Source organism: Argiope bruennichi, chromosome X2 (assembly GCF_947563725.1).
Source record: "Argiope bruennichi chromosome X2, qqArgBrue1.1, whole genome shotgun sequence".
Taxonomy (NCBI): Eukaryota; Metazoa; Arthropoda; class Arachnida; order Araneae; family Araneidae; genus Argiope; species Argiope bruennichi.
Genome location: NC_079163.1, coordinates 66,463,660 through 66,480,265, shown reverse-complemented (window position 1 = coordinate 66,480,265; position 16,606 = coordinate 66,463,660). Strand labels below are relative to the sequence as shown.

General features: G+C 30.4%; 1 protein-coding gene across 4 annotated transcripts in view; it reads left to right on the top strand.

The window, feature by feature from the left end:
* Positions 1-16,606, top strand: part of LOC129960051 (protein kinase C-binding protein NELL1-like) — a 122,807-nt gene that overhangs the window by 43,545 nt on the left and 62,656 nt on the right. For 2 of the 4 annotated variants that reach the window (XM_056073094.1, XM_056073095.1), the window contains exon 1: positions 14,403-14,629. The exons of 1 other annotated variant lie outside the window; for it this stretch is intronic. In XM_056073094.1, the coding sequence (XP_055929069.1) occupies positions 14,533-14,629 (97 nt within the window). In that variant the 5' untranslated portion in view covers positions 14,403-14,532. Of the gene's footprint in view, positions 1-14,400; positions 14,630-16,606 lie in introns of those variants that run through there. One more of the 4 variants, XM_056073098.1, reaches the window with a different exon arrangement.

Genomic DNA, 16,606 nt, shown 5'->3' with positions numbered 1-16,606 from the left:
TTATTATGAAAGATTTTAATTTATTCTCTAGAACAATATATTTAGCGGATATAATTTCCGGCTGAAAGTTTGAAAATGATTTTCACTATGCTTGAAAAAGGAAAAATTAATGAAAAATCACATTTTGGAGAATATAATTTGAAAATAAGATTTGTATTTTACTCTGAGGGGAAAAAAATTTCATTGCCCCCTCAGATTTGTATATTGTTGATTTTTGGTCACCTTAACTCAATTCTTTGATTTTTCAGTACCGGAAAATATGTCCCTTTTAGTATCGCCATATATATATATATCATGTATGGAAAATGAAATAAAACTATTCATTATTGTCGAATTTAAATTAAAACAGCTTTCCTATCATAATTTTTCGTCTAATTCCCCTTTGTAGAAGGTAAAGTTAAAAAAAAATTATTGGTCGAAAATGGGTGAACCGCCTCTTCTCCATTTGCCACGAGTTGTGTGGGGCGAAAGTGAAACAATAGAGGTGGTGTTCCGCTCTGCAGACTAGGTCCCCCAGCTGGTCTCATTTACCAGTGACGGCTCCTTTCTCTTTTATTTTATGTTTATTAGCAAGCCGTAAAACTGAGTTTGCCACAGGCAGGTGCCAAAGCACGCGCCCTCGTCACGGTTCACTTCAAAACGGTGCTTTAAGGATTCTTTTCAGTGAACACATTATTGTATGCAAGTTATTAGTATAGCAACACATTCTCTGTTTGCATTTTTCATTGAGCTACATGCGATTGAAATTAGGCTGAGAAAATTGTAATATTGGGGTAGGGATGGAAAATCTTTCGTAAAAAGAAAAACCCCTTTTTGAGGAAGTAAGTTTCGCTGGGTCATTTGCAGTATGTTAGATATGCGAAAATGTTTACTTAATTATTAAAGCTTGCTATGAAATAGTTATTTGCTTTTTACTTTGGATTGAAATTCAGCCTGAAATATTTTACCCGTTTAATTAAGCAACTTTTGTACTAATCAGGCTTAACATTAATGATATAGAAAAAATTGAGACAAACAATGATTTTGGCAAAAATTAAAAATGAATCTCTTCTATGTCTGCCTGTTATGATTCAAGATTCACCATATCAATCACTATAAAACTTTGTAGGTATATATTTTATTAAGTTAAGTAGGTGAATTGATAAATATGCTTTCAATAGGATTAACCCTTGCTTTTGGCATGAAAGCGATTTAAAATTTATCTGTGGTCTACGACATCAGTAATATTTACAAAAAACTGACATCCCTTAATATTCTTTAATAAATGGACATACTACCTAAGAAGAAAAGGTCAACGAACTAATTTCCAGTCATAAACCACCAATCTGCTGACGCCTTGATTTCAGGGCAAACTATACGATTTGTGCTAGCGAAATGATTCTTGTATAACGAATTTTTCTCATATGAGTACATCTACAGATATCTGCTTCCCTTGCATCATTCAATGGACGCGAGAAGAAATTCCTCAATACGTCTCTGGCGTGACTTTGTTGTCGCCGACACCACGTGACTGTTGCCATAGTTACAATTAGTATACAGTGCTGAGTTCGGAGAACTAGAGTGAAAGAGGTAGCAGCAAGTTTGGCCGTTTAGCACACGAAATGGAGCTCATTTGCATGGATCCTTTTACGAGGGAATTTCTTTTAAGATCGCGTTTATTTCAAATACACCGAGGAGTTCTGTTGCTTAATTTTATTCGAAAAAATGTAGATATGTTTATTTTTATTCTCTTAAAACTTGCTTAGACATACTTTCAATGGCATTTTTGAATTCTCGGTGGATTTTCTTTTTCCTTACAAATTTCCTTACTTTTGGATTCAAGTATCTTTTTAAATGCTTTGTTTTTAATAGAACAAAAACATCATGTTGTATTAAAATCGAGGTTATCCTAGATACAGTATTATAAGCAAAATGCAAAGCACTTTTACAAATGTATAGCTACACTAAGATTTCGCGTGATTAGTTGCATTTGATAATGAAAATTTCTTATGCATTTGCAATGCATGAAAAGATGAAATGCAAGCGAATTTAGTTATTATATAACGATAAACATTGAGAAAAAAAGGTAAGCTGAGGACTATAAGTGGCAAATTTTGTGTCCAAGGCGAAACTGTGGCTAAATCATAAAAGACCTCAGGGATATTGAGTTGCATAGCTTTCTGTGAACTACTAAGATTACCTCCATATTATAATACATTTCTCATTTAGATTTTCAATCTTGGATCGTTTTCACTTCTAGTTTTCAGATTTATAGCGCTTATTTTCGTCTCAAAATCAACAATGTGTCGATTACTATTTGAAACATCATTCGATGACAACTTTGCAAGTATATATTTTAATTTTATTTCATCATTCATTTCACTTTAGTTGAAAGAGGATATGATGGAAAGTTTTCTGTCATGTAAATTTAAATTCCTTCCAAACTTTATAAGACATTAAAAATTACCTACATATAATATTCTTAAGCTATGAAATAGTCATTTAAATTTTCCACGTCTATACGCACACTATTCCTGAAGCAGTTTCACCATTGTTATAATGAGTACATCTTTATTTAAGAGTATCTGATAACACTTCCGTAATATGTTAAGTCATATATTCCGTAATTAGTTAAGTGTTGTTTATGTTATAAATAAATATTTATTATATGTCATGAATAAATATTTTGTGCTCGCTCAATGCCCTTGAATAAAAATCTTCTATGGTTCTGAAGGAGAATTCTCTGATACCAATTTTAAAATTATCTTTTTTGACAGTTGATACTTCTAAAACAAATAATTAGATAATATTGAGTAAGTTCCAAATGCGCATTTAAGATCCAGGAAGTGGAAAAATTAGTGTTCGAATATATATATATATATTAATTTCAAAAGTTGTGTTTTAATGGAGTTCTTCAGAAAGGGTATAAATAAGGTAAATCATTGTTGAAAATGATGCGCTAACTGCTTAATCACCTGTAAAAACTTGCTATAAATTATTTTAAAGCTACTATTGAATCCAGAAGTTTTCTATATTCTGGTAGGGAAATCCTCTTATCTGGAAAATTGTGTTCACGGGGGCATTTCTTCTTGTAAAAATATCTGACTTAAACGATGCTCACCCATATCTTTAAAAAAATTCTGATTCTTCATGAAATCGAAGTCAACGTCCTTGTCCAGCACCTGGTTTCGTCCAAATTGCCTTTGTCGAGCGAGCGGAAAACCTGCCAGGTTTGGAATCCACCGCTTCAATGAGTTAACGGAAGTCCGTAGAAGAAATGCAATGTCCGGCAGATGGTTAACTCGGACTCGTCATTTGACTGTACATTATTGAATGTTTCTTATGCTGTCGAAATGTGTTTCCTATACAAACGGACAACGTATTTCGAATTTTCTATTTCAAAGTAAACTGTAAAATATTATGTTAAAATATTTTTTAAAAACTATTCAACTATTATGATATATTCAACTCATATTTTGTACCGAAACTATTCTATTGCTGTCATAAATAAGCCAAATGAACTTTCTCAACTAATTTAATTCGTGAAAGATTCACATAATCTTATGCATTCCTTTTCTCGCGCAATTTTTCCTAAAAATAAATAAGAATTACATTCTTATTATATTGAATTTCTAAAAGTTTCTGAGAAAAGTAAGCCCTTTGAGCTTGATATTTTTGAGCATAAGATTTAAGGGCTTGCTGTCCGTATTTCTTATGGAAAGAAATGCATGCAACATAATTTTAGACATATTTAAATTCCCAAATTCTTGACAAAATGTATTTCATGGGAAAATTTAAAATGTGCTGTCGGTAGTATAGTTTTAGAATACACTTCAGAGATAAAGAATTTTGAAGGCTTTTCCATGCCCATTCGCATCTAAATGGAATTTCCAATGGCATAGTGAAAAAATATAAAAACTATTATAAATTTCAGATTTCTGTAATAGAAAGCAGAATATTATTGAATAAGAATTCCATCAAATGATCATATTCAACAAATACAATGAAAAAATGAGACCGTATTTTTTTAAAGCTATTCATTTTGTGCATATTACAATAACCACATTCTTTTTCCGTTTTATAGTCGAACGAGATATCATTTATCAACTCATTCAAAATATCTTGTAAGTTTTTTTAATAAAAACTATTGAATTTTAACATTTATTCCTGCGTTTCCTAAATATCGAAAAAGCATGTAACTTAGAAGGGAATGTTTTGATTTTAGGTGGAAGGGGACAAACTTGATCTTCATCCAACAAACCACAAATCGATGGGATTTCCTGTTTTATTTTCTGTCCGTAGAGGAATGTTTCACGAAACAATCGTAAATTAGTTATTGAAAAAAAACCCTTGGATTATTTGATTAGGTTTAAAATTATTAAATTGAATCGGAATGTAATTGTTATAGTAATTTACATACATATTGAGTACTCCCATTATGAGTACTTTGATGAAAGGTAGTTGCGTAAATAAAACGGCCTGCACTCCCTTGTTTGGGGAAGTAATGTTGCGAGGTCGAATTGGCTCCATTTCAATAACGAAATGTAAGGATTGCACTTTGGCCAGAGATGGAATCATCTTAATTCCCGCTTCCGTGCTGTCTTAAACTACACTGGATGCTTTGGCAGGAGAAGTGGCGATTCCAGTTGGTTACACACATATATTGGAGGATAACTGTATGAAAGCAATAGTTTTTGTAAAAATCGGGATTTGACGTGAAGCCACTAGCTTCTAAGTGGATAAATCTAGATGCATTTTAGCTTAACATGGCATACACATTCCTGTTTTCGTTTGATTAAACTATAGCCTAGTGACCTATTTCCTCTTCATTCATTGATTGTAATTCCTGTTACATTTTTAGATAAAATTCTTTCTTCATTCTTTGTTTGGGACTTTTTATAAAATCTGTTTTAAATGAGAAACGCATATTTGAAATATTTTAACACTTTGCACTCGGATGTCTCCTCTCGGGCACCATTCACGATGGTGCATCATTTAGACGTTTTCTTTCTTTATTTTTTAATTTTGATTGTTAAAAATACCTACAGAATGGTAAGAAAACGTAAATTAATTTTTCAGAAAAATACACATTAAAACATTTGTATATATTTATTTTTAGGAGCAATAAACAAGTCCTTGTATTAGGTGAATAATTATGCGAATATATCGAATTACTTTTCCGAGTGCAAAGGGTTAATTAAGAAATTTTCTCGGTAATCTGTCCAGCGTTTTGAAATTTTGAAGAATTGATGTACGGATTTATATTTGCTTAAAATTAAGGGACTTTTTTTTTCTCGTTAAAATAAGATTGAAAGATTTCAATTGAAATCTTTCAAAGAGAGGCCTTATTTTTTGTAAAGGAAAGTAAAAGATTCGCAAAATCCGTTCTTTACAATAAAAATGTCATGCTTTTTCATACCTTTTTAGATTATATTCATAATTTATTCACAGCTTTAAAATAAAAGATTGATTCGTAATTAATATTCATTTTAAAGCATACATGGAACTTTAAATTCTATTCTTCTAAATATGAAAAATTCTTCAAGCTATTTTTGAAATTTCATTACTATTTTAGTGTGTTTCAAAATTCATTGTGTGAAATGATTACAAGTTCCTATCATCACCTGATTTTTAAAAAAAAAAACTTATTTTTCTAAAGACCCTTCTCGAGATCAAAATTGAGCTATTACTGCTTAATTTTAGATTTATAGCATAAATTTTATTAATAATTGCATATTAGCTCTTCCTCAACAACATAAGACTTGCATAAATAAATATATGAAACATTTCAATCCTTGTACACAATAGTTTCTTTTTAAGAAAATTAACAGGCAATGAAGAAAAGCAAAACAGACGTGGATAAAAATGGGACTAATATATTATATACACTATGACCTAAGTTTGTGTCGATTTTTTGCATTTATTTCTGGTATCATAATCTTTCATTTTCTGATATGTAAATTTATTTTATTAACGACAAATCCTTAGAAGCTTAAGATAGCATTATAAATATGGGTTGAGTCCAGTTAATTTCATATCACAATTTTTTTCTCCTTTAAAGCAAATTTGTGAAATCCATGTAATAGTGTACCAAAAAGAAAAGGTTAATATATGTTATTTGTTATTGCAATCTTGGAAATAATGTCAAATTAATTCACGCTCCTCTGATAAATGTAAAATGAAAATGCTTGAAGTCAAAATCGACAATGACATCAAGCAAATCTACAGTACATCGTCGCGAGTTATTATTTGTGACATAATTTCAGTTTTTCATTAGAAATATGTTAGCGATCTAAGATCAAAGTTTTTTTGGTTTGCATTAATACCGTTCGTATTCGTAGAATAAAGTTTAAATCTGATCTCATTTACAGGCGTTTTTTATTTTTTTTCCCAAAGTGTTCAAATAATTTTTAAATTTTATTTTTATTCTTTTTTTAAATTAAATACACAGTTTGTAAGTATACAAGGGTATATGGCATACTTGGAATCTTTATACAATTTTATATAACTATGTGAAATCTCAAGTTTAGAAAATATGAGTTTATGAAAAATTCCTCAACATTTAGCTTCTCTTAGAGCGCAACAGAAAATCAGCTCGCTATAGTGCCGATTTCTTGGATTAAGGTAGTCAACTGGAATTTTCGTACAAGGTGCCCTATGTATCTGGCTTCGAAATTAGGAAAGTTAAGTTTACAAAAAATACTCACATTTTCTCAAACATTCAAAATATGTGTCAAATTTTAATCCTATCTCATAAATTTTGATACTACTCCGGCATGCTGTCATATAATTTTAAAAGCATTATAATTTCGTTTGAAATTCTGCAGATTATGAACAAAAAATACATGGAAATATTTGAAAACCGAAAAAAAATCATGGTACGTATGTATTTAGAAAGATGTATTTTCACGAAAATATCTGACAGTATTGCGCACAACAAACAAAACCATTGATGAAATTTGGAAGTTTCTTCATTATTTTCGTCATCGTCAATTTTTAGACGGTTCTTTGATAATCGTTATAATACAATCATTATTGAATCTTCATTGTTCTTTGCATAACAGTAGCGAAAAAAGTTTCTGGATATCTGCATGGACACCGATGCATAAGAAAATAAGTATGATGCAGGCCTCTTTCCATATGTCTTTTTTACAATTCTTAAGCATCCTGAAGCCAAAATAGAACAATAACTCAAACTTGTGTAAAAGGAGCAGGTAACATTTAATTACTTATTTAGAAGCCATCCTCGGTGATTCTCCCGTATATTTCAGTTAAGCCTTAAATAACATTTGATAACAAATCTTAAATTATGAAACACTTGTATCCGCTTCATAAGAAAATAACTTAATCAGCTCAGCATTTTTAATTATTTCCTTTAAAAATTCTTATTTATTGAATCATTATTTTCATCTCAATTTCAAATTGGAAGGATATTTTACAGTAGTCAGTCTTGTTTGCGCTATATTTCTGATCAAGCATGCGAGTTCCATCCATGAAACAGGTGGTCGAACTGCCAAGGTTACGGCCCTTCTGTCAAACAGATGTTAAATATGTGGACATTTTTCCTCTGTTTTGTCCCCACGGGAATCAACGAGACAATATTTTCTCTCACGGAAGCTGTTCTTTTCACTTTATAGCAAGGTATATCGTTCGAAAAATATTTTTTCGAAATAATATTTAATTTTTCTAAAAATGTTAAAAATCTTCAAAAATTCCTTATTATAACTGGATAAGTCTGTCCTCTATTCTTCCAATCTAATATTGAGTATTAGATGGATTGTATTTTCTTTTTTTGACTTGTTGTGAGGCACCAGATAGAAAGTGATATATTGTGTGAGATTTTGTTTTTTAAAATATCCCATTGTTTCGATTTTTTTCTTTAAAATTTTCTATCAAATTCTGTTTTTTAACGGGTTCTGAAATATGTTCTATTTCTCTTCAGGTCGGTAAAAAAAAAAATATTTTTAATGCCACTCAGCTCTAATAACAGGACTTTGAATTATTGCTGTTAAACTTATTCGTCGCGCTTGTCTTATTCCGATCCATTCATCTGAAACCACTTTTAAAAGGTCCGAAAAATAAGTAACATTCGCTTTCACTATACAAGGGAAGCCCTGAATGTGACTAAAATCTGAAGCAGTATGTAAAGTAACAATAAAGAATACTGCACAAGATTTGGTTCGCTGTATAGTTAAGAAATCATCCAATTAAAACCTTTTTTTTTATATTCGGAAACTGAGAAATTATTATTGGGTTGGAAACATCTGCTCCAAAATTTTAGACTTTTTCTTCTTCAAATGGTTAATTAAAAGGGGAAAACTTCTTGGCATTCCAAGTCATAATTGGTAAACTTTGATGGACTTAAAAGCTTTATAAAGATCTGTAAGCAAAAATGTTACCAGAAGCAGTAAAAAAAAAAAAAAAAAAAGTTAAATAATTTGTTCTCTAAAGGAATTTTCTCTGGGTTGAGGATTTAGTATTTCAAATACAGGATGTTCCAAATGATCAAATTTTAATTGTAGGCTTGGCATACAGAAACAAATCATTGTTACAAGAGAACATGGGATTGCAAACACCAAAAGCAACCGTTCTGTGCGGGCCTCTTAGTTAGTGAGTTAAGGAAAAGAAAAGAATTCGACAGTTTGGCAGAATATCAATTTAAAATATACAATTAACTATTACAATTACAATTAATTGTACGTAGTATGAAAAATAAAATGTGGAGACGTTTGCAGTATAAAAAAAAAGACATTGGATAACTTTAAAGCACTCCAAGAATTTACTGTAAGAAGCGATACACGCTTCGCATGTTGTTATTTATACAACTTAGTTGTGCTATTGTAAACTTATATTTAAGCTACCATACGCCCTTTATGCATCTTTTTCTTTTAATTCTTTGATCAAGAGCAGCCGTCTTTTTGAGTTTTCAATAAAATATTCTGTCGTAAAAATGACTCGTTTCGTATGCCTTACATATTTTTTTAAGTTTGTAAACTGCATTTTGGGACACCCTGTATGCAAGAAAAAGCATTTCTTCAATTACAAACTGTGAAAAAGAAATCGTTACAATAAGAACTTCAACCACCACTTTCAATTTCCAATTCTCATATAACCTATCGAGATGGAATCTTGGCTAAAATATTTTGACATATAACGGTAATTATTACAAGAGCATTATCTTATGTTTCATAAAAATAAGGACAAACGAAATTTGAATTGGAGAGAGAATCTTTTTGAAAGATTTCGAAAATCCTTGAATATTGTATTGAAATTAGCCTGATGATATTCAGAGGTATACTACTTGAAAGTAAAAGTCGATTTGTCATCTTTGTATTTGCAACATAATGCAAATGAAAACATCTTTATTAGCTGTGTTATATGCACAAAATTTAACTTCCGGAATGTAGTATTCCACATTTGGAGCGATAATTTTTCTCTTTCTATAACATTAACGATTCTCGTATCAAATATTTTGAAATATTAAATTTACATCTGGGATGAAAAGGTTAACAGACAAAGCTTCCAGTTCAGGTAACAATTAATATTCTCAAACTATGCTTAAACAAAAATTCCCTCAAAATAATTCTGAATATTAACTTGTAGGTATAACGCTTACAGAACACTATAAAACAGAATGAAACAAAATGAGTCGTGTTATTTCATGTTGCCAATTGCTATCTATCTAAATTATGGATATTTTGCAAAGATTCGTGATTTTAGAAAATCTACAAACGTAATTATTTGTCTTAGTGATGATAATTTTAAATTAAATATTCTTCATCTATTAATGATTTAGGTAATTGATAATCCATGTTTGGTATTTTCACAAACAAATTCTGATTTTAAGAAGTTTTTCTCTGGGATACCGAAAATTAGATTCAGTACCTACAACTCCAATGAAGGTTCGTTTGAAAAGACTAATTTTTCGACACCAACTGAATGAAATTGCAAGGATTCGTTTGGGAAGTTTTGGAACAATCAGTAAATAGTCCTGCTCAAGGCCATCCTCAAATTTTCATCTACTTGGATCTATGAAGTTCTTTGGCGGTCAGTAGTTTCACTCTGACGACGTTCTATGAGACGAGAATTTTCGAACTTTTCCAGCTCTGGGACAAATGCTTCAAAATAAATAGCAGTTATACTAATAAAATGGTCATGTTTTCAATTCTTTTTCATACTTCCATGCATTGCGCTCTTTATTATTGTTTGAAAAATTATTGAAACCCCTTGTAATATTCACTTGAGACTCGTATGGACAATAAGTTGTATCTTCAGTATGGAAAAGAAAAAATGCACATTTTTTGCACTAGGCATAGTTGTTTAACTTCTCGCTCATTTATTCGATATTCACTAACGATCCATGGTGAAAAGGAAAAATTGTAAACTTCCTATCATTAGTTTGGAAGAGAGATTTCAACCGATAAAGGTATTCAGCGGCCTTAAAGCAAAACAGATTTAACAGAAATTTTAACAGGAAACAGAAATGGAAGCCAAATTTAATTTTGGTATGGACTCCAAGTGGATGAAAATATAAATTTTATCCCTGTCCATACTCGTGTAACTTTAGTCCTCTTTTTAATAAATAATAAATAATGTCATTCTGGAGCTATTGTTTCTTTAATGTATTCAGAGAAGCTGTTCTTTTTCATATTATTTACGTCTATGTGTAAATAAATGCGGGGATTGTTCGTAATCGTTTGCATTAGTCTTTTCTTCGCGGAATTAAATTTAGTTTATCATATCTAAGTTTTATAAATATAAGTTTTATAGATGTTTCAGAAATAAATCTATAAGTAGCATCTTTGCTAGTTCTTGTTCAATGGCATTTTGGGCATTTTAGGCAATCCAGTATTAATATAAGATTTTTTACAAATCCCATACTTTTATCCAAAACTGGATTCCCCTTTAAAAATGAAAAAACTTAAACTCCCCTCTGAAACTGTTTTCACAATCAATAAATCGCATTCTGTGTTATAAGATTTTGTTTTTACACCATCCTTTGACCCCTGCTAAAATGTGTTTCTGTAGGGAATGACAGCATTTCCCATTAAGGAAGACTGTGGGAGGGGTGTTGAAGCTGCACGCGATGTTGGTCCCTCAACGCCTTGGGAGTTCCTCCACGTGACCTGCCAGGTGACTGGATTTGGCTTTTATCGCCTATGTTTATTTCATGCATATCACACGAATCGATGCATTTTTCACGGATGAGAACTGGTTCAAAGATTTCAAACATCCCATGCTCTTCAGAACGTCAAACAAACCGATGAGTTATTTTTCACAAGACAAGTCTTTGTTCTTTTTTTTTTTGGGGGGGGGGGATTACTTTTAAAATATCTGCTATGGATCGATTAAAAGTCACTTTTTATTATTTTTGAAAATGTTGATCTTCAGGAAGTGACACAGTTAATATAAACATTAATAAAGAACATTTATTTTATTTCGCATTATTAATAATGCTGAAATTCACAAGTAACCAATTCGAAGCCACTGAATAATTTATATATTTTGGAATACTTATATTTCTCCATACATTGCAGTGAAATTAATAAGAACTTCGGTCGCTATTTTACCACAATATCGTATTTTGAAAGCCCTACACAGCAAAACATTCAGAATTTTGATGTTACAGTGGAACCATTATAGGCATATGGCGTTTCGTGATAACATACATCAATTATATATCACATAAAACAATTTCAGAATACATCAATTATACATCTCATAAAACAATTTCAGAATACATCAATTATACATCACATAAAACAATTTCAGAAAAGTAGATAAGCTATGCAGAAGTTTTACTTCAATGAGATATTTTGGCAAATTTCACATCTATAATATTATGATATAAGCGAGACGATCCTTTGTAAATTACTAAATGGCGTGCAAAATTCAACTGCCGGCATTGAAGTACAAATTGCAGATCGCTTAGAATTCAAGATGTAAACAATTCTTTGGTATAAATAATGCTCCCATCAAAATTATATTCATCCTAGTTGTTCTTTAAGAATTTTTTTCTTTTCTTTTCTTTTGAGTCAAAATACCCGTGCAAAATAATAAAAAGAGTGACCAGGCGAATATAAGTAATTTTGAGAAAAAGTCAAATTTTTGAACTGATGAATCATGTTAAGAAACAAATGAACAAAATAGTTTTAATAGTGTTCAAACTTCAATCGGAAATTTTCCTACAGTGGAACCGAAATGCAAAATTTTTATATTAGATCTCTAATCTTCATCACCTGTGTTGTCAGCTGTTTCCGCGCGTAGCAATTTGAGCGGAACTCTGCAAATATCTCCCCTTTTTTTGCAACGGCTTCCGGGGGATCAATTAAAGCCTCTCGCGTGACAACAAATTTCAAAGGTTTCCGATAATTAGATGCTGATCCTTTAGCAGAAAGAAATGATTTTTGAGGTTTTTGAAAGAAAAATGCCTAACAAATGGGCTACAACAAATATGGGTTATTGCTGAAATGGTTTAACAAAAGACCGCAAATTTTACGAGAAACTTTTTACATGAAATTAAAATTGCAATACAGTATTACCTGAATTATTTTTTATCAGTGTTCTTCTGAACGGAAATACTCAAATGAATCAATTTGATCCAAATGCATGATAATAAATATCTATTATTTTAGCTTCTAATTTACATTCAATAAATCTTCTTGTATATTTTGTTCGTCTTTGCATATTCTAAAGTAAAATTTACCTTATGTAAAAAGAGCGTTTTTGATTTGTGAGAACTACAGGAAAATTCTTTGCTCTGAATAATTTAGATGATGAGTTACAAGATACGCCTTTTTACATTCAAGTACATTACATAGTTGTATACGAATAACATCCGAGTAGGAGGATTAAATTAAATTTTAAATACCCTAAATATTTATTTCCACAGCTATTAAGTGATGTTTCTCACCGTTTGCTTTACTTTTTATGGAGGATACGATTTTGTCATATTTACTAAAAAATTAATATCGTATGAAGTGACTTATCTACTATTACTCGCGCATGACATCAGGGAAGGTTGCTGCATAGAAATCTGAACGCGTCACCTTTGGCGATTTCTGTATGTCTAAATTAATTTTTATATTAAAAAATATCTTTAAATAATAAATGAACGAAATGCATTGCAAAATGATATTATTAGAACTTTTTAGTTATTTTATGAGCCTATTCCAGCGTAAGAGGGTATTCCATGGAAAAATTCATGCAAATTCATTTTTTAATTTAAAAAAAGTGATTATTTAAAAGTAAAAAATATTAATTAAATCACTATAATGCTTCTAAACTATACCTTAATGTATGTTATGCATCCTTAAAATTTTAAGCACTAAAATATCTGAAATTTCTTTTTTACACTCTTAGTCTGAAAAAGAAAATTTCCCTATCTGGAAAATAAATATTTTTCTTCATTTTTTTTTCTGGTGTATTCTGGTGTTCAGTGCAATCCAGATATACAAAAAGAAAAAAGTTATTTTCTTAAATCTTTCGCAAAGAGGTTTTTTGCTTTCAGAAAAACATTTTTTATGATTTCATGTAAAATAATGTCCCTATGCCCTTCAAAAAATTTATTCTCAGGCGCAGGTAAAAATATATTTTAAAACAAATCCAGAGTTATCACTTTCAGTCACCTACAGAAAAGATGTAAATAAAGATGACAAATTGCTGTAAAATGCACTTTTCCAGAAATTTATGCAGATAATTTTTTCTCTATTCATCAAAAAAAAAAAAAAAACCGAGTACGCATTGAAGCTTCAAGATATTTAGTTGGGTTTTATCTTTTATTTTTAAATTATGTTTACTAATTGGGGAGTGAAAGTGTTCAAAACAATATTTTTGAAAATGTAATGGAATTTTTTTTCAAAAATTGAACAGATTTCACTAATTTCATTTTTTTTATTATTATTCCGGAGAATACATTTCAAACCTATTTTGAACAATGCTGACTGTATAAAAAATGAAACGAGCAATGGAAGAAAAATTCCAGAAAAAAAAAGTGAAATATTTTTCATAAATTATTTACATTCAGATTGTCGCCTTTCTCTAAATTAAAAAAAAATCCTTGTAATTTACGAAAAAAAATTTGCTTGAAGAGAGTATTAATTTCATCATCTGAAAATTGAAGAATAATTTGTTAGAAAAGCATTCTTCTTTCCTTTCTACTTTTTCAAATATTACATTTTTCCTTTTGTACAGGTAAAATTTTGGGCATCGGCTGCTTCATGTCATAATGAATATCATTCGATAACTTCCGAACTCCAATGAAAAAATTAGGGGAAAAAAGTTCCTCTTGGTTTCGAGCTAGTTAATTTTCTTTCTTCTCTGGAATCGATCCTTTCTGAAAAAGCGCGCCGTTTGTTGGCGGTCATTGGCGACGAGAACCGGCATTCTGAAGGGAGAGTAACCCGCGCTGAGCATGTGCTGCATTTCAGTCCAAGATGAGTCGCCGGCGTGGAATGATTTTCTCTTGAGTCTCGGTACAGAGATGCTAGCAATGGATATCTCCAAGTGGTGGTTGCAAATCACTCAGAAAACGTAAATGGTGATGGTGCAGATATGTGGACTGAAATGCCTGCATCTCACAACTTCAATACAGTTTTACGGCATTTTTTCATTTGGATTGTATTCTTGATCGCTTTGTGTTTTTACCCTGGTATGTATTTTTGATTGCTTTAACACGATTTATTTATTAATCTGCATTTATTTCTGTTTTGCATTTATTTCTGAAACCATTTTATGATCATATTGTATCTGAATTGTTTGCAAGGAATTAAGCATAATGGGGCAATAGTTTATGGAGTTTTGCGAAATCGATTCTAAGACAATTCTCATGACACAAATAGATTTTAAAACTATTTACATATTGCAAAAAAAAAAGCTTCTTTCTTTTCTTATTAAATAAATGATTTCCCTTGAAAAGCTGTCATTTTTTCGCTGTTATCTAGACGAGAGTTAATAATAATCGGGGAAGACAAACTATTTCAAATGAACTCTGGGCTCGGCTAACAAAAGATCGTTGGCAAACTTCCCAATTCACACACATGTTAGTTCTTGCTGAGCCGATTGAAAAACAGCTTGAATCGCATCCCTTCTGGCACAAAGTCATCTTTTAAGACGTCTGGAACAGTTTCTTCCCCCCCCCCTCATTGGTTTTTCTCGACTGACTTTGTGTACGCTCAAAAAACGAATCCCTATCTTTCACAAAAGGTGCTTTTGATTTCTTAACACTTTACGTACTTTTGAAAGAGGAAAAAAAAATAGAATGAATGGTGCCTTCAGAAATTAAAATATCACTATCAGAAACTGATCAGTGCATCTTCAGACTAGTTTGACGCCTCATGTTATATTACAATAAAAATGTTTTATAAACGTGAAAATGATATTATTTTAAACTACTCAAATATTTAATAGTGAGTTTTTGTAAAATATCTTGTAATAACTAGTAAAATGATAAATTACTTTGCTAATAGTTTTGAATATTTTCAAAAGAATTTCTTATTCTTAACAAGCATTCTCATTTAAGCCCTTTAATTTCTTTTAAAGGCATTTATTATTGTTTATCAAATTATTTTCTTGAACATAAAATCGTTTTAGAGTATTTTATTAATATTATGCGTGCTAGTAATTTAATAACAGAACTATTAGTGTTACTTATGAAAAGCCAAAGATCAGTTTGACATTTTTTTTAAATTTTGAATTTTTAATCCTACAACTGAGAAATTAAGACACAGATGTTTCTATCAATCTTTTTTGTTTAAAATTGAAATGAAAAAAATTAGATAGTTTCATTTCCAGCATTCTTTTTTCCCCCTCGTGGTTAAGAGCTTTTCAAATTCATAATTTAATCTAATTTGCTACATGCATTTTCTATTATTTTCAAATGAATAATGAAAAGCAGTTCATAATTATCATCATTTATAAACGTTGTAAGAACTTTTAACTGCATATTACTACTGAGAGGAATTTCCCAAATTTTCAATGTTTGCTTCACCTTCGAAAATCTCTCCGGAGGGAAAAAGTGATTTACAGAATGCATGTTAATTGAATCCTTCCTAGAATTGGAATGTTTTGATAGGGAATTTTCACGCAGAAATCTCTCACTACATCAGATTCGTTGAGATGGCTAAGTTTTATTCTTTAAGATAATAATGTAGAAATCCATTTATCATTTGTTCAATTTTTTTTTTATTTAATTTCATGGATGTAATTTATGCCCTCGCTGGATGAATGTGTGCATTAAGGAATTATTCTTTTATCTAATATAAAGCATTTTTTAATTTCTAGAATTATCGGAGGAATTTTTTCTTTTTTACTAATGTTTAGTCTTGTTTTCAATTAACTCGTTTTCTTGATGAAATGAAATTTTTGTTTCTTCAAGTAGATACATATTTCCTTTTGAAGGCAGAATAGAGCATTAAACAAAACCAATAATTGCTTCAAAATCTTGATTTTATTCGATTATTTCACTGGTAAAGAAATGTTGACTTCCAAAATTGCATTTTTTAAATCATTTATAAATTTAATTTCTTATAACAAAACATACCAATGTTATTTGTTTATTATTATATGTGAAAGACAGAATAATTAAACAGATGTTTTCGTGTTGATAAAGTTGTATCATTGAAAAAAT